The 24720-nt window shown below is 38.4% G+C and overlaps 1 protein-coding gene across 3 annotated transcripts in view; it reads right to left on the reverse strand.

The window, feature by feature from the left end:
- Nucleotides 1-24720, reverse strand: part of syk (spleen tyrosine kinase) — a 73656-nt gene that overhangs the window by 22091 nt on the left and 26845 nt on the right. For all 3 annotated transcript variants that reach the window (XM_062031477.1, XM_062031475.1, XM_062031476.1), the window contains exons 3-6: nucleotides 17482-17642; nucleotides 4902-5040; nucleotides 1579-1660; nucleotides 1451-1506 (exon numbers count right to left, since the gene is read on the reverse strand). In XM_062031477.1, the coding sequence (XP_061887461.1) occupies nucleotides 1451-1506; nucleotides 1579-1660; nucleotides 4902-5040; nucleotides 17482-17642 (438 nt within the window). The remainder of the gene's footprint in view (nucleotides 1-1450; nucleotides 1507-1578; nucleotides 1661-4901; nucleotides 5041-17481; nucleotides 17643-24720) is intronic.

Raw genomic sequence — 24720 nt, forward strand, 5'->3', positions numbered from 1 at the left:
GGAGTTCCTTAAGGCTCTGGATGCTGTGGGGCTGCCTTGGTTGACAAGACTCTGCAACATTGCATGGACATTGGGGGCGGTACCTCTGAATTGGCTGACCGGGGTGGTGGTTCCTCTCTTTAAGAAGGGGAACCGGAGGGTGTGTTCCAACTATCGTGGGATCACACTCCTCAGCAAGGTCTATTCAGGTGTACTGGAGAGGAGGCTACGCCGGATAGTCGAACCTTGGATTCAGGAGGAATGTGTGGTTTTCGTCCTGGTTGTGGAACTATGGACCAGCTCTATACTCTCGACAAGGTCCTTGAGGGTGCATGGGAGTTTCCTCAAACAGTCTACATGTGCTTTGTGAACTTGGAGAAGGCATTCGACCGTGTCCCTCGGGAAGTCCTGTGTGGTGTGCTCAGAGAGTATGGCGTATCGGACTGTCTGATTGTGGCGGTCCGCTCCATGTATGATCAGTGTCAGAGCTTAGTCCGCATTGCCGGCAGTAAGTTGGACCCGTTTCCAGTGAGGGTTGGTCTCCGCCAGGGCTGCCCTTTGTTACTAATTCTGTTAATAACTTTTATGAACAGAATTTCTAGGCGCAGTCAGGGCGTTGAGGGGATCCAATTTGGTGGCTGCAGGATTAGGTCTCTGCTTTTTGCAGATGATGTGGTCCTGATGGCTTCATCTGGCCAGGATCTTCAGCTCTCACTGAATCGGTTCGCAGCAGAGTGTGAAGCGACTGGGATGAGAATCAGCACCTCCAAGTCCGAGTCCATGGTTCTTGCCCGGAAAAGGTGGCATGCCTTCTCCGGGTTGGGGAAGAGATCTTGCCCCAAGTGGAGGAGTACCTCGGCGTCTTGTTCACGAGTGAGGGAAGTGTGGATCGTGAGATCGACAAGCGGATCGGTGCGGCGTCTTCAGTAATGCCAACACTGTATCGATCCGTTGCGGTGAAGAAAGAGCTGAGCCGGAAGGCAAAGCTCTCAATTTACCGGTCGATTTATGTTCCAATCCTCACCTATGGTCATGAGCTTTGGGTTATGACCGAAAGGACAAGATCACGAGTACAAGCGGCCGAAATGAGTTTCCTCCGTCGGGTGGCGGGGCTCTCCCTTAGAGATAGGGTGAGAAGCTCTGTCATCCAGGAGGAGCTCAAGGTAAAGCCCCTGCTCCTCCACATTGAGAAGAGCCAGATGAGGTGGTTCGAGCATCTGGTCAGGATTTGTTGACACTTTGAGTTTAGACAATTTCTTAAAGTGGATAATTTTAGTACATTATTAGAGTTCTTTGCTTAATCCCTTCTATAATTAAGCCATTAGCGAAGAAAAATCAATCACTTAGCCAGACTTTTGTCTAAACCGCAGGGTTCAAAGCTTTGGAAAAACGTAGCGGTTTATAATCCGGAAAATACGGTATATATTTATACTGCAGAACCACAAGCATCACAGAACACACATAAACTTACAATTAAAGAACCGAATCCGGAGGGGTCATGAGGCAGCAGCGATTGTCCAAACACATCTGTGAACAAAAAACATGCAGAAGTACTAGTACTTGTATACTGTGTGTATTGGCTGACATGTATGTTAGTACCTGTGTCTCCATCAGGCCGTGGACAGGAGTCAGTCAGCACCTGAAGAAGGCCGTCTGGTTTGTATGAGTAGTGCTCCACCAGCTAGTATAAAAACAGGCAAACAACAAACTCATGCTATGCTCTCTTGTACTTTGTACTGCAAAATGTAGGCCTATCTGATCAAATACTAAAAAACATTTTAATGTTCTCATGGGAAATATTTTTTCATCAGTTTGTTAACAGGAGGAACAAACTGGGAGAAAATTAATATCAGTGTCCTACAATGGGTGTTCTTATGTTTCTGAAAGCAGTTTTTCAACAAGGAATCCTTATAATGTACCAGTACATGTACAGTGCCACCTCGGTTTTCGATGATATTTTGCTCTGGTTTTCTGTTAGCAAACTACCATAGTCCGATTTGCCCACATATGGAATGGCGTGTCAAAACTACAAAATAATCCACCATAGGGACCAAAGATGCCATGATCTGTTTGGCGAGTTATGCATCTAACATACAGGTTACACTGAGAACGGTAAATAATAATGGACTATTGTCTATACAAGCCCTTCTGATGAGTGATAATTGATTATTTCCATGTTCATGTAAAATCATAATTATTCTCTATCAATATTGTGGGTGTCAGCAACAAATTTATTGGATTTACATTAATACTAATAGGAAAAATTGTTTCAGTTTTTGTTGGACTTTTTGGAACGGATTAGGGATTAGTAATGAAAACCCAGGTACTAATCAGGCTTGAAGACAGAGCCTCAGTCAGAAACTGAAGATGATTCATGAATGATTTTATCTGGCATGATAAGAACTACAATCATACTGCCAAAGCAACAAAAGAGCCTTTGGCAACAAAAGAGCAGCTCAAAAAAGCGCATTAAAATGCTGGAGTGGTCTCTAAATCTCTAAAATCTAATCTCATAAAACATAGAAAATCCATGGCTGTCGCTGAAACTATGAGTTAACAAGGGACAACCTCAAAATGCCTCCAGAGATGTTTGCAACCCTGCTGACCAACTACAAAAAACTACAAGTACACTATGACAAGTACTCCAATGACAAGTAACTACAAGTACTACAAATACACTACAACAAGAACTACAACTAACACAAGTACACTACTTCAAGCTTCAATTAATACACGTACAACAAACTATAAGTATACTAGTACAAGTGCTAAAGGAAACTACAAGTAAACGACTACAACTACAAGAAACTACAAGTACACTACTACAAGAACAACTACGAAAAATTACAAAACTATAAGTTTACAAGCGACAACCTTAAAATGCCTCCAGATATGTTTACAACCCAGCTGACCAGTAACAAGAAACTACAAGTACACTACTACACGTACTAAAACTACAAGAATCTACAAGTCTGCTACAACAAGTACACTATTACAGGTACTACAACTACAAGAAACTATAAGTACAAAAAAAAAAAAAAAAATGAAGCTCATTTGCTCACGTGACATCATACACAACACAATATGATTAAAAAATGACTGACCAATCACCAAGTACTGTGTTTTCTGTCGAGGTTGCTGATTGGCTCAGCCGCATCGAGCCTCCTGTTTGCTTCAGCTAAGTTCAATGTACTGAAGCTCTGCTTGTGTGTTTTTGTGGGAACATTTGAATTTATTTAAAGCCCTACCATGTCGTCACATTGTTCTGCGCCTTCTAAGGAATCTGGCTCAGAACCTAATCCCCAGAAAAATATGTTCCATCAGAGAAAAGGTGGACCTCCTCATTGCTATGCTAAAAGAAAGCAGCTCAGCTACAAGCTACTAAGGTTGTCTCGATACCAATATTTTGTTACCGGTACCAAAATGTATTTCGATACTTTTCGAAATAAAGGAGACCACAAAAAAATTGCATTATTGGCTTTATTTTAACAAAAAATCTTAGGGTACATTAAACATCTGTTTTTTATTGCAATCGAAGAACAATTTTGTACATAGATAAAACAGTGAACATACGAGACAACTTGTCTTTTAGTAGTAAGTAAGCAAACAAAGGCTCCTAATTTGTCTGCTGACGTATGCAGTAACATATTGTGTCATTCCACATTCTATTATATTGTCAAAATTATAAAGGACAAGCTGTAAAAATGCATTATTAATTTACTTGTTCATTTGCTATTAATATCTGGTTATTTTCTGTTTCAACATGTTGCAGCTACACTTTTGTTAAAATGTAATAATCACTTCTTCTGTTGTTTAGATGTTTTACATTAGTTTTGGATGATACCACAAATTTAAGTATCGAGCCGATACCAAGTAGGTCATAATTTAAGTTCTCATGTGTCCAGGGACGTATTTCCTGATTTTATGAATATAATATGAATAAAAAAGAAAAAGAAGAAAAACGGTTTCTGACTATAAAATATATTGATGTAATCATAGTAGTATCGACTAGATACGCTCTTGTACTTGGTATCATTACAGTGGATGCCAGGTGTAGATTCACCCATGGCATTTGTTTACATTCAGGTGCGCTAGCTTTTGTTAGCGGTGACGCCGGTGAGCTGTTGTATCCTCCTACGGTGTGTAGTAAAGCATGTTTAGCTATTCCTCGTCCTGCAGGGATGATACTTGTAAGAAACTTACTTTATTCGTCACCATGGAGGCGAGGATTAGTGATTTAGAAGTAGCTAAAACACTGCCGACTGCGGATGGACGTTCGTTGCTATGTTCGCCTTGTCTTAAAGCACCTCTTCCTGAGGGTGTTTCAGTGTTATAGCTTCACCTTTATCATCAGTGTTTTCTGTCTACACACCTTGTCTGCTTGTAAGTACTCTGTGATTGTGCGCTGCCGAAAATGCTCCTCTGCTCGTAAAACCAGCAATGTCACGACATGAAGTCATGCCCGGGAACCGGTACTTTTCAAACAGAGTATAGTACCGTTTTTGATTCATTAGTACTGCAATACAATACTAGTATACCGTACAACCCTACAAGCTACTATCCACTAGCTGCCATTACAGGATCAATGAATATTTGGATATACACGAGTGACGCCAGAACATAACTCCCATGATAGACGTAGGCACAATCACATCCTTTCCTCTAACATCTAAAGTAGGAGTGTGCAAACATATTGCAGTGAGCGCTGCATACAGAAATATTTTATGTTTGAAACCACGTTTATGTGTAGTTTTTCATATAGCTCTGGATCAATAACAAAATACCGAGACAAGCCTTACCAAAGGACAGAAATTTAAGTGGACCAGAGATGAGTAGAACATGATGCAGAGTAAACCCAAACCAAATGCTGAGGTACACCAAGATGAATAATAGACAAGGGGAAAGAAGAAAGGATGTTTTACCTGCCAAAGTGTGTCAAACATCTTTCCATCTGGAATACAGAACTTGTCAGCCACGTCCTTGTCGATGCGGTAATGCATGACTTGTCCTTGGTGTAATAAACAAAGAGCATAGGATCCATTCGCATCTCTCTGTCGGATACTACACACACAAAAAGAAGATTTGATGTTAGAAAGTGGTAGTGTCAGAGTAATTTTATGTATGTTATCACAAAAGTTTCCGTTTTCGGAATGTTTGTCTTCCTACAGTAACCATATTAAAACAAAAAATATATTTTTTTCCCCTCATCTTTTTCCATTTTTCATACATTTTTGAAAAAGCTCCAGAGAGCCACTAGGGCGGCGCTAAAGAGCCGCATGCGGGTTGCCAACCCCTGCTCTAACTCATCAACATGTGTTGTGGATGTTGAAGGATTGTGTTGAATGACACTTTTCTTCAACATTGCAGGAAAGTTGGTAAAAGTATAAGTGGATTGGCAGCCTGGGGTGAAGGTCCCCCTTTTTAAAGAAGGTTGACCAACGATAGGAGGAGCACACTCCTCAGCTTCTATGATTAAGTCTATTCCGGTGTGCTGGAAAGAAAAGTACTGTAAGTCCAACAAGCTATAGAAGGGGCAGTATGTTTTTTGTCCTGGAACAGCTCTACCCGCCTTGGGGTGTAGAGCTACAGCAGTGAAGTGGGCCAACTGGCCCAGTGGTGTAAGGACAACAAACTCTTTTTCCATGTGGGGAAGACCAAAGAGATCATTGTGGACTTTCAGAAAAGCATGCTGTGGAGAATGTGGGCAGCATCAGGTCCCTGGGGGATGCACATTTCCTAAGACCTGTCCTGGTCTAATATCACAACATCACTGGCCATGGAGACCCAAAAACACCTCTACTCTCGCCCACAATCTGAAGAGATCACAAAAGCCCCACAACCCATCCTGTGTTCCTTCTATCGCTGCACCACCAAGAGCATCATCTGTGCAATAGATTGATAATTTTGCTGGCAGTGTTCACAATGTCCCTCTCTCGCCCCTATTGCTGACATTTTTAGTATTCGACGCAGTCACAAAGCCGTCAGCAGTGCTGGTGACAACCCCCACTCCTCCCACTTCCACGGGGGATCGGAGCCTCCCAGCACGCATTACAAGACTAACAAACAGCAATCTTTATACTAAACATCAAGCTATCAGAAAGCTGAACACTGATTGCTACATCCCCCCCAATCCCATCCCTCTGGACATAACCCATTGAGTAAATTAAGGTGCGTCTTTGTTGTTTTTTGCGCTCAGACTGTCTTTTTGCAATGTGTAATTTTTTTGTTTGTTTTTAACGTTTTAAGACTTTTCCTAAACTTCTACTTATTTATGACTCTAGAATGCCGCTTGAGAGAGAAACGGTAATTAGATACTTCTGTATGTCTTGCATATATGGAAAAATTTACAATACCGCTCACGACTGGATTCAACTTTATTGTTATTGCACATGCATTATAGATATATACAGGACAGGCCAAAAGTTTGGACACACCTTCTCATTCAATGTGTTTTCTTTATTTTCATGACTATTTACATTGTAGATTGTCACTGAAGACATCAAAACTATGATGAACACATGTGGAGTTATGTACTTTACAAAAAATGTGCAATAACTGAAAACATGTTTTATATTCTAGTTTCTTCAAACTAGCCACCCTTTGCTCTGATTACTGTTTTGCACACTCTTGGCATTCTCTTGATGAGCTTCAAGAGGTAGTCACCTGAAAGGGTTTTCACTTCACAGGTGTCATAGTTTTGATGCCTTCAGAGACAATCTACAATGTAAATAGTCATGAAAATAAAGAAAACACATTGAAATGAGAAAGTGTGTCCAAACTTTTGGCCTGTACTGTGTATATATATATATATATGTATATGTAAATGTACTATATACGTATATGTATATACATATGTACTGTTTTTACATTAGAGCTTTCATCCAATCAGAATTCCGCTGGCCGAGGCCTTCTGAATTAACAAAGCGGCAGTCCGTGCAGTGTAGGTGAACGGACCACATACAGTTGATAGACAGTTGCGAAAGCCAATCAGATCACAAGATGTTGACAGTAGCCCTTCTGGCTTCACGTGGTACCGGTGAATGTGACTTTTACGCCTCCTGTGAATGGATATCCACTCGTGACCCACAAATGAGTATCCGATCACAAGTTGTGAGTTGCGAGAGCAGGAAGTGCCACACCGAGCAATACCCGGCTCGCAGAGAAAACTGATATATACTCGCTTTTTTAATCCACAAGGAAGGAGAGCTAAACGTTGACTAGGTTGCAGATATATTTGCGAGAAGGACATATCAAGAGAAGCTAGATCTCGTGAAACGAGCTCGGCCGACCCACAAGCTAGCTAACCTGCCCCAGCCAGGTTGATTTTTTCCCGTTTAATATGTTTTTTAAATGTTTAATATTTTTGACAGTACCACGTGGAGATATGTTTTAATTGCTGACACAAGTTTATTTTGCCAGAAAATACCCCGTTTTGTACACTGTTGAGGTGATTTAATGGCCAGTAGTGCACAAATGTGTTTCTGTATAGTATTGACTTAATCGTTTTAAATTATTTTTGACCGGTTGTGGTATGACGGCTGTTGTTCTGTTGTATTGTCTTGTTGCAATTATTATTGTAACTCCGTTTGTGCCGCCCTCTTTGTCAGGTCGCTCTTGAAAAAGAGTTTTAATCTCGATGAGTCTTTACCTGGTTAAATAAAGGAAATTGATTGATTTCTCCAGCCGTGGTCATGTGGCGACATAAATTATGGTATTAGTATTTATTAAAGTCGGACGAAGTAGGACATCACTTAAGGCCTAGGTGTGAAATGTGCAGCCCGCCACTTATTTATATATATGAGGTAGATCACCTCGATTTGTTCATTTAAGAAAATATAGTTATTTGTCAAGTGTGCGCACCACTGTACTACAGTCATTATCTACACCTCAGTTGCTTATCATAATATACTTACAGTTATAGTTGCTATTGATGTAGCTATTGCTTCTCTCTCATGACATCCATGTAGTATGTTAATAACCTGTCTCCCATCTGTCGTTAGTGTTCCTTGCTCATATTTTTAATAATGGTGAAACCAGTAAAAGTAACGTTGGGAACCGATCTCCACCATACCATTGTACTGGTGCTGATATAGATATGATTATTGTTATGTATCTTTTTTTTTTCTTATCTTCCCATCAAATCAATGCTTCTATCCTCAGTTCGTCTACTCTGTCTTTACCCAGACAACCACCTCACAAAGCCTTTGAGGTTGATGAAACCTGCTCAATGAGAATACTACTCTGAATTGATGAATTATTAATAATTGGACTTGATTTGATGAAGCCATACAGATTATTTTAAAATATACATGGACACTGATGAGTTTTTTAAGATTGTTCATGTATTACAGCACCACCATTTTTTTAAATAAAACAACTAACATAAGTGTATATATGATGTCAAGCACCGTCATGGTCACTGCAATTGTCGTCCTACCACAGTCGACCACAGATGGCGACACCATCTGCCACATAATTGTATGCCAGCTATCATTAGTGTAAGGCAGTGGTCCCCAACGCTTCAAAATTTGTCCCACGGACCGGGGGGAAGGTGGGGTGGTGGTGGGGGGGGGGGGGGGGGGGGATTTCATAAAGAAATACAATCATGTGTGCTTACGGACTGTATCACTGCAGACTGTATTGATCTATATTGATATATAATGTATAATGTTTTTTATGTTGATTTAATAAAAAAATAATTTTAAAAAAAACATTTATTTTTTATTTTTTTATTTCTTGCGCGGCCCGGTACCAATCGGTCCGCGGACCGGTACCGGGCCACGGCCCGGTGGTTGGGGACCACTGGTGTAAGGTACAAATAGGTTTTACTCCTCTTCATCCTATGCAATTTGGTTTCTGCCACCATCATTCCACAACTGTGTGTTTTTAAAAAAGATGAAATGTATGATGGACAAGAACTCTTATATGCCTGCTGTGTTCCTGTGTTCGAAACAGTCAACTATCGTGTCCTCCTGACAAAATTTTAATTTTTCTGATGACGCAATACTGCGATGAGGTGGCAACTTGTCCAGTGTGTACCCTGCCTTCCGCCCGAATGCAGCTGAGATAGGCTCCAGCACCCCCGCGACCACGAACGGGACAAGCGGTAGAAAATGGATGGATGGATGGATGGATGCAATACTGATAAATAGTGTCAAATCATATTAAAAACTGGTGTTTTACAAGGATCAATCTTTGAGCCTTTACTCTTTTCCCTGTATATATTAATGATCAACCTGATGTATGTCCAGAGTTATTATACAATTGTACGCTGTAGATGCCGTCATTTTCATTTATGGTAACGATACTAAGGAAATGTCATCAACGTGCACTACATGATATTCATGACGAGCTAAATAACACATGCATACCGTCAAATGCACACAAAAAAAACCACAGTATACGTGATGTTCAGCAAGCGACGAGTAGGTCCACTTGAACTAGTTTCTCAATTTAAATATCTTGGAGTTATTTTGGACTACGGTTGTCCCGATACCAATAATTTGGTATCGAGACAACCGTAGTGTATATTGATGTATATTGTATATTGATACTTTTCGATACTATTCAAAATAAAGGGAACTACAAAAAATGTCAACATTGGCTTTATCTTAACAGAAAATCTTACAATACAATAAACATATGTTTTCTATTGCACTCAAACAACAATTTAAGAAGGTTAAAATACAAATTAAAAGCCATTAAACACATTGGGCTTTTCTTGTTGCACTGTAAGAACAATTTAAAATGTTTCCTTTTTACATATAGTCTGCCATAATTAAGTATTAGGTTAGAATATAATAAAAAGCTTTATTTACATTCTATTAAATGTTTCATGATTTATGGTTGCCACTCCTGGTCTGTGCTTTAAGAAAAATACAATTATTAGTAAGTACTACAAACAAAACTATGGATAAATGTACACAGATAAGCCATATAGCAAATAAAACACAAATTGTAGCAATTTGTTACAAAATTCAGTCATTTCACTTGCATTAGCTGACTGTTAATTGGGCAGTTTTAACTCGGCTAATATTTGGCATCAATCCAAGCAGCTGTGTGCGTGTCTACGTATCACATGTTACGTATCTACATGTTACGTATCTACATGTGCACAGCAGAGGAGCTGGTTAACTCATGAGAGTAGCGTATGTGTGTTTGTGAGAATGGCACGTTAACGTGTTGGCTGAGTGACGTCAGTGAGTGAGTGGGTGAGCAAAGAGAGAGAGAGCGGTAGTGCCGCACTGCGCAGTAGAGTGATGAACGGGTCTGGTTGTATCCTGCAAAACTAACAATAAATCAACCAGATTGTCACGAATCGGCGGCCTCGTCATTCTGACCTGAAAGCAGAGCTTAGCAGACCCATTGACGGGTAAAGTGAAGTGTGTTAACACAATGAAAACATCGACCCTGAAGGGAACGTCTGCCCTGTGCTCCTCTACTTCGGTCTGCACCGGAGCCGAACAGCAGGACAGGTGTAAGAACTACATTATTACCTGTCACTTTTTATAACTCCTTGTGCAGATCTGAATGTTTATTGTTTAAATGTTTACCTACGTTTGAAGCAAAGGTGGTAATACTAATCGCCACATTTGACGAGGCGTGTTTTAAAGCAACACTTGAAGCGCGGCACTTCCTTGTTCAAAGCGCCACCTTTACCATAAGTTCTAAAGCCCAAATACCTCTTGCCCTTCACACAGTCTTTATTAACCAGTAGAATTGTCGTGTTTTGCCATTTTTCCTCTCTAAGATGTTATTGCTTGTATGCACTTTGTGTGCGCGTTTTGACACAGTCCACATCATGCGCCTCGGCTCTGTAGTCACCGCCGCACAGCGGAGATTCACATGAAAGAACGGTACCGGTACTTTTCAAAGGCAGTATAGTACCGATTTCAATCAATTAGTATCGCGGTACTTTATTAGTACCGGTATACCGAACAACCCTATTCTGGACTCAAGTTTGCCCTTTGAGAAACACATAAAAAATCTTCTCACTGTATTTTGATACAGTGATTTGAGAGTATGGTCTACTCTCATATTGAATATTGCTTCACAAATTGGGTGTTTGCAAGCACCACCTTTTTAAAAGCGATTGAACATGCACCTGGGGAGAGGTTGATTGGCAACACTAAATTGACCCTAGTGTGTGAACGTTGTCTATCTGTGTTGGCCCTGCGATGAGGTGGAAACTTGTCCATGGTGTACGCCGCCTTCCGCCTGAATGCAGCTGGGATAGGCTCCAGCCACGCCTGCGACCCCGAAAGGGACAAGCGGTAGCACATGGATGGGTGGATGAACAGCTTTATAATAGAGCAATTCAGATATTTGACAAAAAACCTTGAGTTATTATCTTTGTAAAGTTTTAGACGAATGTACGTTTTTACACTGTGAAGACCTGAAACTATTCAATATGTTACATCGTGGTCGCATTTAACTGCATGGATCGTTCTCCCAAGATGCAGACGGGAACTCCAGAGGCAAAGTGCAGATAAGACAATGATTTATTCTCATAACTCAGGAAGGAAATCCAGATAAACAAAACAAACGTGCCGATAGCACGGGAAGCAAAGCTAAGGAAAAGGCTAGCACGAAAGTTTAGCATATAAACAGGCATAGGAATCAAAAGATAGACGTCGTAACTGATAGACAGCCAGACTGATTGTGGTACAAAAAACAGGAATAAGTAGCTCTCTGATCAGTGCCCAGGAGCAGTTGAGCGTCCCGAACACTAATCAGAGGCAGGTGAAACTAATCAGCACCCATGGTAACCAGAACACAAACCCAGGGGTGCTGAAAACAGAACTAAGGGAGTCAAACTAACTGAACAAAACATGATCCGGGTAACGGATCATAACACAAAAGTGCTATTTTCTTTAATAAATGCATATAAGAACAAGCTCTCACCCCTGTTATGGAATACAGTCATTAAAAAAAGAGCCACAGGACTTAACACCAAGTCAGGAACTAAAGGTGATTGCAAGATACAACACAAAATACATTTTAAACTGCTTTTCAGTCCCAATCAGGAAGAGCAGCACATGTGTTACTTTCAAGGTAAAACTAAAACCATGGTCACATGCAAACCAAACATGCAAATATTTTTTTTTACCAATTTCAAAACATTTGCTGTATGCTTGTGTTTTTATCTATTGTTAATCCGGCATATTTAAGCAACATCTTATGTTGTGTCATTAACGTACATTGTCCTTTTGAAAAAATAAATACACAAACAAAACCAAAACTCATTCCTGTTAAGTTCAGTCCAGTTACTCTAATGAGTCATCTTCATCTTAGGGCAGTGGTCCCCAACCTTTTTGTAACGCTTCAAAATGTGTTTTTGTCATAAAAAAATACAATAATGTGTGCTCACGGACTGTATCCCAGCAGACTGTATTGATATATAATGTAGGAACCAGAAATATTAATAACAGAAAGAAACAAACCTTTTGTGCGAATGAGTGTGAATGAGGAGGGAGGTTTTTTGGGTTGGTGCACAAATTGTAAGTGTATCTTGTGTTTTTTATGTTGATTTAAAAAATAAAATAAAATAAAAATATTTTTTAAAAAAAAATAAAAATGTTTTATTTATTTTTATTTTGTATTTCTTGTGCGGCCCGGTACCAATCGATCCACGGACCGGTACCGGGCCACGGCCCGGTGGTTGGGGACAGGGGCGCCGCTAGGGATTTTGGGCCCCATGAAAAGAATCTTTACAGGGCCCCCAACACAGCGGCAACATTTTTTTATGCTATTTTACATACAGTTATGCATTTTAATGGTATTTTTGACTATCATTACCATATTTTTGAAAGAAGAACAGCATCACAGTTGACATTATTTTTTCTGTATTATAATTTCATCATCATTAGGGGCCTCTCTGGGCCCCCCTCCATCATGGGCCCCTAGAATCCGTCTCCTTTACCCCCCCTTTTCGGCGCCCCTGGTTGGGGACCACTGTCTTAGGGAACCTTGTACAAAAATGACAAAGTTGGTTGAGATAACCAGTTTAAGTCCAATATTTAAAGTTGGAAAAATGCAAAAATGTACGTTTATTTTGAGTTAATTACAATAAGGAATAATACCCTTATACAACTTATACTGTATACGTGTCCTCTTTTAAGACAATTATACTCTTTTGGTATTAGTCACTGTATGACTCTCTAAAGCCAGTGTCAACATTGTATAAATAATACAGTCATGAATAAGAACAGCATACATATTTTATGATATGATGTTTTGTTCAACTGAAACATTCTTGGGAGAAACAGACGACACCTAAATGTCAAATCTTGATTCGATGTCATTCTTCCTCTTTTATGGCTATTTCAGGAAGTGTTTTGCAAGCCATCTGAGCGGAAACCAGTCGACCTGTATGCGTGTGTGCGTGTATGTACTGTAAAATGTGTGTGATGTGTGTGTGTGTGTGGTCTTTGTTTCTTCAGCCAACCGCGACCACTTCTCAACTGCAGAATGAGCAGACAGGAGGCCTCATTTTGTCCAGAAGCAGTACCTGTACTGTACATTATACAGTAAGTATACTATGTGCTGTACTGTCACGTTTAGAAATGAATCCATTTTACATTAATAAAATAAAAGTCCTGGAGGAATAGGCTTCTGTCAAACATACTGAAACATTTTTTTACGTCTGCAAAACCTGACCTGCAAAACAGTATTTACCACCATGAACCATCATCCTAATTAGTCATTTGAGTGTCTAAGAATCTGTTACATTTGGAATGCATGGCAGCGTTGGTTGTGTTCCCTCCAACGCAGATAAACATTTGACTTTGTAGCCAGTTCAGTTTTACTTTTGTTTTACATAGCCATCCCTATGCTTCAGTGCCTTTTCCTCGCGGGACTTGCCTTTTGTTGATTTTTGGTTTAAGCCAGGGGTGTACAAAGTGTGGCCCGAGGGCCATTTGCGACCCACAGGTAATTTTTTAACGGCCCCACGGCACATTCTAAAAATACGATGAAAAAAAATTTAAAAACATCAAAAGTGGTATAAAAGAGCAAACAGGTGAAATGTAACAAGAAAATGTTGCATTATTTACTCTAATAACACAAAGCTACCATGCAGGCTGTTTCTTTCTTTAAAAAATAATAATGAATCAAAATCAGTGTCATTATGAATTATTGACCTATTCAAGGCTCCATTTACTTCACATTAAATATTCCACTTTGAGATATTTTGGGGGGAAAATGTTGCATATTTTTTGGTTGCCATTTAAAAAACAAAGTTTTTAAAGAAGGGCCTAAAACGAACAAACAAAAAACATAAACAACAATAAAACTTATAATTGACGGATAGATCTGAAGTTGCTCTTGAGACTATTGTGGTAAAAGTTTAAAAAAATGGTGGATTTATTTTTTCAAACTTTACTGAGCAGTACCCTTTTGGATCCCCAATCATTTTAGTGGGACTTTATTTTTTTTAAGTGTCTTTGCTCGAAAAAATAATGAATTAAAATCCATGTTGTTATGAGTTATTGACCTTTTTAAGACTCCAATTATTATATAATCTCAAATATTCCACTTTAAAATTTTATTGGGGGAAAATATTGCATATTTTGTGTTTTTTTTCCATAAAAAAACACGGTTTTCCTTGACAAAAATGGCATACAACTTAAATCGTTAAAAGTGTTTTATTGACAGATAGACCTAATGTTGATCTAGAGATTTAAACCTTGAATAATAATAATAATAATAATAATAATAATAATAATACTAAATAATGACACATTTGTCTTTTTTTTTTTGGCCAAAACCTTTTGGGGTCAAGTCTGAGTGGAGGCCTAAATGTATCTTTTTTATACATATATTGTATTGGTTTTTAAAATAAAAAATATCAAAATGGTCCCCGCTTGCTTGGATTTTTCAGTGTGCGGCCCTCAGTGGAAAAAGTTTGGACACCCCTGGTTTAAGCGTTACATACCTTTTTACCTGCATGCTGTCTCCCGCTGTGCTCTGCATATTGGGATCACGACAAACCATCCTCGATGCGTTCCGACTTCTACAAAGCAATGAACTACCTGCTGCCACCTACTGATATGGAGTATTACATGGTTACCCTGCCAAGCGCTACACAGCACAGGCATGAGACAACGGCACATTATAATGATTATTGATTTTCAAAAAATATTTTTTGGACCAAATAGGTGAAGTTGCATAATTTCCCACCGCACACCAGACAATATCTCACGGCACACTAGTGTGCCGCGGCACAGTGGTTGAAAATCACTGTTTTATTTGTTGAGGCAAGCCAAAAGATACAAAAACTCAAGCCGCTAAACAAACGTGGAGCCAAAAAACCAAATAGTCACTAAAGGTGAACAGCGAGGCGGTCTATAATGAGGGAAAACACTTAAGCGTGGTGACAAAGCATAGGACAATGTTGACCCAGCAACTTGAGCTGGGTGACTGAAAACTATAAAGGGGAGTGATTAACCAAAACAGCTGGTGGGAACACTAATTACTAAACAAGGGCAGGTGTGGAGAATTGGTGCCCATGGAAACCAACAGCAGACGAAAGGAAAGAGGGTACAGCCAGCAAACAGACTAAAACAGAAGAAAAAAAAGCTAGTAAACAAATCACGCCATGACCTGGGTAACGGATCATGACAAGAATCATTCATAGTAAATACTCACACACACCAAAACACCATCCATTTTCTACCGCTTGTCCCTTTTGGCACATTTTTTTACATTGTATAGTATGTAAAACACACAATAACTGAAATGAGGCGTCGTAATGCAGTTACAAAATAAGTATTTGATATTCTGCTGACTTTGTAAGTTCACGCTTACAAAGATATGAACAATACATCTTTTTATGCTAGATTTATGACTTTTTATGTATTTTTCATTTATATTTATCATTCATTGTATTAGTAGTATTTTATCTTACACTAAATCGGCCCTAGTGTGTGAATGTGAGTGTGAATGTTGTCTGTCTATCTGTGTTGGCCCTGCGATGAGGTTGCGACTTGTCCAGGGTGTACCCCGCCTTCCGCCCGATTGTAGCTGAGATAGGCTCCAGCGCCCCCCGCGTCCCCAAAAGGGAATAAGCGGTAGAAAATGGATGGATGGATAGATTAGCTTCTTTTTTGTTCCTTCTAATCAATTTTATCCCGTGTGTGCTTTGTATTATCTTATTTATCTTATTCTATTTAGGGCTATAATTTCCCTTGTTTTACGAACCAACGCTAGCAATGGTTATAGTGGTGAAAATAAGAAAACATGCTTAGCAGCCTAATGTACGCCCAAAACTAAAGAGGAGACATTTTACCAAGGTATAATAGGCTACACGAATGAGGAATTATTTTATCATGTGATTTGACTGTCTCCATACGTTTTACATTGCCATGATGATGTGTTGAACCAGCAGCACACATTTATAATCTGTAACACTGACACTTAATTCTGTGTGCAAGGCTGCAGATCACTTCACCAGCACATTTGTGAGTCTGGAATGACTAAAACATGAAAAATTGCATAACAAAAGCCGTCTTTTGATGTTGGAAGTATGTTATAGTTATATACTAACACGTGTACAAGGATATTTCACATGTCTTTACTGTGTATATAATTGAACAGTGTTTATGTTGTGTACAAGGTGTCTTTATAATATGTTGTGCAAAGGAAATTTCATATTTTTAGGAAGCTCATCTTGTATTTGACATTGTTTATAGGGTTAGGCGCAATAAGTAAACCCTTTCGGTCTGCAACATTTTCCATTTATAAATGTACAACTGTTTGTTTATGTAAAACCGTTTGTTTATTTTGTTGACCACTGACCGAAGAAATAATAAACTAAAGTACTTCTTAAAAAAAACATTTTAAAAAAATGGCCAGCAGACACCAAAATTAATTAATTCAATTAATTTGAATCAGCCCCTTAAGTCATCCAGCAGAAAAATTATAAAATTAAATTGCTGAATAGATGATATGGCTAATATTTTTTATTTCTGACAGTCCACCAAAATGTTGACAAACACAAACGTATGGCGGAGTATTCTCGTCTGTCCATTGTGTGTGGAACTGTCAGTTTGCACGTCCTTTTGACACTAAATAGTGCTCGCAAAACTGTGATGAGTGTAAATCACATTGCAAGTGATAAATAATTATATTTGCATTTTTTCCTCCCAGTATTGTGGCCCTTTTGATGATCAGCTTATATTTTGCATATCAATGAAGACAGAGACACAAAATGGATTGCACTCCTTATTCTGCTCACTCAACAGACGCAATCCACTTTGCACACGTTTAGTATATCAGCTTTTCGTGGGCTATCAGGTTTGCACGTGTTTTGGTACACGCAAACCTTCAGTAAATCCGACCCTTGGTGAGAAAGAGCACTATTGTTTGCAATAATAAATAATAAATGTAAAGATAAAAGTCAATCAACCTCACTCTGGAGAAAGGTTAGGGAGCAGCACAGCACACATCATCAGCACGTAGACAGTAAAACCTGCATTAGAAACGTATTAGCAAAGTACTCACAGGAATTTTCCATTTGTTGGAGAGCCGTTTTGTAGCCTGGACTCTGAGCCTTCTCGAGTGATTTTACCATGGAACCAGGGCATTCTTTCATGAGCAGTGGTTGCAATATGCTTCTCCAAATGCGGCCTCTGGCTGATGATGGCTTGTTCCAGAGCTGTACCCTGCACACATCACCATCAACACACTCTTTATTCAAACTTACTCAAACACACTAAATGTTCCATACCAACTGTCTAATACAATTGTACTTTTTATTTTATATTTACTGCTTTGAAGGTACAGGGTTTGACTTTTCACTGTTCAGCTTTTATAAAACCCAAAACCAGTGAAGTTGGCATGTTGTGTAAATCGTAAATAAAAACAGAATATAATGATTTGCAAATCCTTTTCAACTTATATTCAATTGAATAGACTGCAAAGACAAGATACTTGAAGTTCAAACTGGTAAACATTGTTATTTTTTGCAAATATTAGCTTATTGGGAATTTGATGCCTGCAACATGTTTCAAAAAAGCTGGCACAAGTGCCAAAAAAGACTGAGAAAGTTGAGGAATGCTCATCAAACACTTATTTGGAACATCCCACAGGTGAACAGGCTAATTGGGAACAGGTGGGTGCCATGATTGGGTATAAAAGCAGCTTCCATGTACCATGAATTGATTTACGTGGACCCCGACTTAAACAAGTTGAAAAACTTATTCGGGTGTTACCATTTAGTGGTCAATTGTATGGAATATGTACTGTACTGTGAAATCTACTAATAAAAGCTTCAATCAATCAATCAATCCATGAAATGCTCAGTCATTCACAAACAAGGATGGGGCGAGGGTCACCACTTTGTCAACAAATGCGTGACCAAATTGTCGAACAGATTAAGAACAACATTTCTCAACAAGCTATTGCAAGGAATTTAGGGATTTCACCATCTACGGTCCGTAATATCATCAAAAGGTTCAGAGAATCTGGAAACCAACATTGAATGCCTGTGACCTTCGATCCCTCCCAGTACTGCATCAAAAAGCGACATCAGTGTGTAAAGGATATCACCACATGGGCTCAGGAACACTTCAGAAAACCACTGTCAGTAACTACAGTTTGTCGCTACATCTGTAAGTGCAAGTTAAAACTCTACTATGCAAAGCGAAAGCCATTTATCAACAACACCCAGAAACGCCGCCGGCTTCGCTGTGCCTAAGCTCATCTAAGATGGACTGATGCAAAGTGGGGAAGTGTTCTGTGGTCTGACGAGTCCACATTTCAAATTGTTTTTGGAAACTGTGGACGTTGTGTCCTCCGGACAAAGAGGAAACGAACCGTCTGGACTGTTATAGTCGCAAAGTTCAAAAGCCAGCATCTGTGATGGTATGGGGGTGTATTAGTGCCCAAGGCATGGGTAACTTACACATCTGTGAAGGCACCGTTAATGCTGAAAGGTACATACAGGTTTTGGAGCAACATATGTTGCCATCCAAGCAACGTCTTTTACATGGACGCCCCTGCTTATTTCAGCAAGACAATGCCAAGCCACATTCTGCATGTGTTACAACAGCGTGGCTTTGTAATAAAAGAGTGCGGGTACTAGACTGGCCTGCCTGTAGTCCAGACCTGTCTCCCATTGAAAATGTGTGGCACATTATGAAGCGTAAAATACGACAACGGAGACCCCGGACTGTTGAACAACTTAAACTGTACATCAAGCAAGAATGGGAAAGAATTCCACCTAAAGAGCTTCAAAAATTGGTCTCCTCAGTTCCCAAACGTTACTGAGTGTTGTTAAAAGGAAAGGCCATGTAACAAAGTGGTAAAAATGCCCCTGTGCCAACTTTTTTGCAATGTGTTGCTGCCATTAAATTCTAAGTTAATGATTATTTGCAAAACAAAATTAAGTTTCTCAGTTCGAACATTAAGTATCTTGTCTTTGCAGTCTATTCAATTGAATGCAAGTTTAAAAGGACTTTTAAATCATTGTATTCTGTTTTTATTTACCATTTACACAAAGTGCCAACTTCACTGGTTTTGAGTTTTGTAGTAGTAAACGTATCAGCATCATTGTGCGGTATTGTGTACAGTCAATAGGCCCTTTTCTACCGCAGGAACTTTTACAGGAACTTTCTCATTTATAAAGTTCCCCATGTGTTTCTACCAAAAACTACCCGTTTTTAGTTCTTCAGGAACCTTTCTCCTAGCTCGGTAGGATTTTCAAAGCTACCCGGAACCTTTTCGGGGGCAGGCTGTGCTGTCCAATGCAAAAACATATTTTTCAAACAAACCAGCGCCATTGCGCAGTATGCGAGGACGACTTGTTTGTTTCTTACTTCTTGTGTATTTCTATTACAACTAACTTGACAACAAAGAAAAAGCGGAACGAAAGGAACTTTCGAAATGCAGCAATTTTTGTGGGGCATCTGTGTGCTGAAGAACGCTGATAAGTGGAACTATCATGCAGTGTTTTTACTCAACCATACTCTTTACATTTTATGCAGGTTATTGTTGGTTATTATTTTTTACAAACTTCATTTCGATACACAAAGCTACGAGAAGTGGACGGACTCTTTTAAACATATTTACAAAGGAGTATGAAGCTGCACTCAAAGCGGCGACCTCAGCTGGTTACTACTCTGACTTTGTTGGATAAATTTGAAATAAAGGAGGCGGCACACGAGTGGAACAAAAGTAAATGACATCAAATAATAATAATTTACTTTGTTACATGTTGTAAAAGTAGTCAGTGACACTTCATTTCCACAGTGCGGCGACGACACAACAAACTCCCTTCTTGTTTGTCTAATCTTAAACTGGTTTGTGCTGAAAACAAAGTTTCGTTGTTCTTGTGCAATGACAATAAATACCTACCTACCTACTTACCTACCTACCATTTGTGTAGTTATTAGCCTCAACCGAGAGAACAGAATGCTAATGCTAACAGCAAAGCTGCATACAGGAAGGGCATGAGCAGACTCTTTTTCCTGAGGAAGCTTAGGTCCTTTAATGTGTGCAGCAAGCTGTTGGAGATATTTTTTCAGTCTGTTGTGACCAGTGCCCTGTACTTTGCAGTGGTTTGTTGGGGGAGCAGCACCAGCAAAAAGGACTTCAACCGCATTGACAAACTGATCCGGAAAGCTGGCCAAACTATTGGCACGCAGTTGGAGGCGTTTGTGTCAGTGAGGGACAGGAGGACACTGGACAAACTGCTCGCCATCATGGACAATCCTGCCCACTCACTCCACCTGACAATTGAGGGACAATTGGAGCTCATACTCCAACAGGGCCCTTCAGATTCGTTCCCACAGTGTTCGATCCAAGAACTCCTTCATTCCGCACTCCATCCTGCTGTATAATCACTCGCCATACAGCAATAGATGATATCTGTCTATTACCTGACCGCTTCAATGTTAGCTACCTCTCTTTGTTTATAATGTAATTTTCTGCTGGATCTACTCTCTATTTTATACTGCCCTTGTTTTTGTTGCAGCTGTTACATATGCTGTAATATTGTACATGCTAATTGGGATTTGTTATATATTGTATATATTATATAAAAAATATAATATGATATAATATATCTGTATATATTATATACTGTATATATAATATGTAAATATTACATACCGTATTTTTCGGACTATAAGTCGCAGTTTTTTTCATAGTTTGTGCGAATTATGTGTGAAATTATTAACACATTACCGTAAAATATCAAATAATATTATTTAGCTCATTCACGTAAGAGACTAGACGTATAAGATTTCATGGGATTTAGCGATTAGGAGTGACAGATTGTTTGGTAAACGTATAGCATGTTCTATATGTTATAGCTATTTGAATGACTCTTACCATAATATGTTACGTTAACATACCAGGCACGTTCTCAGTTGGTTATTTATGCGTCATATAACGTACACTTATTCAGCCTGTTGTTCACTATTCTTCATTTATTTTAAATTGCCTTTCAAATGTCTATTCTTGCTGTTATGATAAATGATAAATGGGTTATACTTGTATAGCGCTTTTCTACCTTCAAGGTACTCAAAGCGCTTTTGACAGTATTTCCACATTCACCCATTCACACACACATTCACACACTGATGGAGGGAGCTGCCATGCAAGGCGCTAACCAGCACCCATCAGGAGCAAGGGTGAAGTGTCTTGCCCAAGGACACAACGGACGTGACTAGGATGGTAGAAGGTGGGGATTGAACCCCAGTAGCCAGCAACCCTCCGATTGCTGGCACAGCCACTCTACCAACTTCGCCACGCCGTCCCTGTTGGGTTTTATCAAATAAATTTCCCCAAAAAATGCGACTTATACTCCAATGCGACATATATGTTTTTTTTCTTCTTTATTATGCATTTTCGGCCGGTGCGACTTATACTCCGAAAAATACGGTATATATTATATAAAAATATAATATAACATAATATATCAGTATATATTATATACTGTATATATAATATGTAAATATTACATATATGTTATATTTTATATTGCTACTATGGTACATTTTTAGTCTACTTTATACCTGCATTACCCTTTCCATCCTTTGTAACTGTGCTACTGTGTGGAACAATTTCCCTTGTGGATCATTAAAGTTTGTCTAAGTCTAAGTCTAACAAGCTAACGCTCAAGCCATTGTGTTTGTGTTGTCAAACCCTGACATTTATTATTTATATTGTTTTATTTACAGCTGAAATGGACCAAAAGGAATCGACTGACCCCCATGAATTCATCATTTACTGAGAGGACGACTTTTTGACTGTTGGACATTGCTGACAAAAGCCTGATTTTTTTTTTTTAATGAACAATTCGGTACACTTTATCTTTTAAATCGTATCGTTTTGTATATGATGGCTTTGTACCGGTATTTCATTTACTTACTTTTTAGTTAAAAAAAACTGTGACCTAACATTGTCCATTTATTTACATGGTATCAGGGTAGAAATATAGTAAACCACTCTTCCATACGTCATCAGCCTGATTTGTATAAACTACCCTGAGCTTTGAAATGCGGTGGAAACACAAACCACACACTTCTACAGGAACCTATAGACCCAGGAACCAGAGGTTCCAGGAACCAAAAGGGCCTAATACATGTCCTTTAAACCTAAAAAAGACATTAAGAGACGTTAAATGTCACTCACCCACACTTTAAGGTTTGAAATATTATCTCACCAAAGCACAACACTTTTGCTTCATCACTATGTTTGTGCCCTTTTTTCTTGCTTTTCATTTGGCCACGTTATCAGCACCCAACACTTGCTATTCACCACATACAGTACTGTATTTTTGTCTTACAGTTTGTTTTTCATTGGCATATTGTCCAAAACATGAGTTGATTGTTGATGACATACAGTATATTAATAGGGCTTTTTATAAATGAACACATTAAAACAACATCATTATTATTCTGAATAAATATGTTAACACAATTAAGCCATCTTGGAGCTAGGAATGACTCAAGATCCCTGAAAGGTTTTTGGCAAGGTATTAGTGTTTATACAAGTAGTTTCAGTGTGGTATATGTACAAATGTACAGTTTATACAAGTAGTATTAGTGTGGTGCATGTACAAATGTACAGTTTTATTATAAGTTTTAGTGTGGTACATGTACAAATATACAGTTTTAAAAGTAGTGACATTGTGGTACATGTACAACTGTACAGTTTATACAAGTAGTATTGGTATGGTACATGTACAAATGTACAGTTTAAACAAGTAGTATTAGTGTTGTACATGTACAAATGTACAGTTTTATGAAAGTTGTGTTAGTGTGGTACATGTACAAATATACAGTTTTATAATGAGTATTAGTGTGGTTCATGTACAAATGTACAGTTTTACAAGTAGAGTTAGTGTGGTACATGTACAAATGTACAGTTTTATAAAAAGTGTTAGTGTGGTACATGTACAAATGTACAGTTTTATAAAAAGTGTTAGTGTGGTACATGTACAAATGTACAGTTTTACAAGTAGTATTAGTGTGGTACATGTAAAAAATGTACAGTTTATACAAGTTGTGTTAGTGTGGTTCATGTACAAATATACAGTTTTACAAGTAGTATTAGTGTGGTTCATGTACAAATGTACAGTTTTAAAAGTAGTGATATTGTGGTACATGTACAAATGTACTGTTTATTCAAGTAGTATTAATGTGGTACATGTACAAATGTACAGTTTTACAAGTAGTGTTAGTGTGGTACATGTACAAATGTACAGTTTTACAAGTAGTGTTAGTGTGGTACATGTACATACAAATGTACTGTTTATTCAAGTAGTATTAATGTGGTACATGTACAAATGTACAGTTTATACAAGTAGTGATATTGTGGTACATGTACAAATGTACAGTTTTATAAGAACTGTTAGTATGGTACATGTATAAATGTACAGTTTTAAGTAGTATTAGTGTGGTGCATGTAAAAAATGTACAGTTTTACAAGTAGTATTAGTGTGGTACATGTAAAAAATGTACAGTTTATACAAGTTGTGTTAGTGTGGTTCATGTACAAATATACAGTTTTATAAGTAGTATTAGTGTGGTTCATGTACAAATGTACAGTTTTAAAAGTAGTGATATTGTGGTACATGTACAAATGTACTGTTTATTCAAGTAGTATTAGTGTGGTTCATGTACAAATGTACAGTTTTACAAGTAGTGATATTGTGGTACATGTACAAATGTACAGTTTTATAAGAACTGTTAGTGTGGTACATGTATAAATGTACAGTTTTAAGTAGTATTAGTATGGTGCATGTAAAAAATGTACAGTTTTATAGGAGTGTTAGTGTGGTACATGTACAAATGTACAGTTTTATAAGAACTGTTAGTGTGGTACATGTATAATTGTACAGTTTTAAGTAGTATTAGTGTGGTACATGTATAAATGTACAGTTTTACAAGTAGTGTAAGTGTGGTACATGTACAAATGTACAGTTTTATAAGAAGTGTTAGTGTGGTACATTTATAAATGTACAGTTTTACGAGTAGTATTAGTGTGGTACATGTACAAATGTACAGTTTTACAGGAGTGTTAGTGTGGTACATGTACAAATGTACAGTTTATACAAATAGTGATATTGTGGTACATGTACAAATGTACAGTTTTACAAGAAGTGTTAGTGTGGTAAATGTAAAAAATGTACAGTTTATACAAGTAGTGTTAGTGCGGTACATGTACAGTTTTACAAGAAGTGTTAGTGTTGTACATGTACAAATGTACAGTTTTATACAAGTTGTGTTAGTG

Source organism: Entelurus aequoreus, linkage group LG21, assembly GCF_033978785.1.
Source record: "Entelurus aequoreus isolate RoL-2023_Sb linkage group LG21, RoL_Eaeq_v1.1, whole genome shotgun sequence".
NCBI classification, from domain to species: domain Eukaryota; kingdom Metazoa; phylum Chordata; class Actinopteri; order Syngnathiformes; family Syngnathidae; genus Entelurus; species Entelurus aequoreus.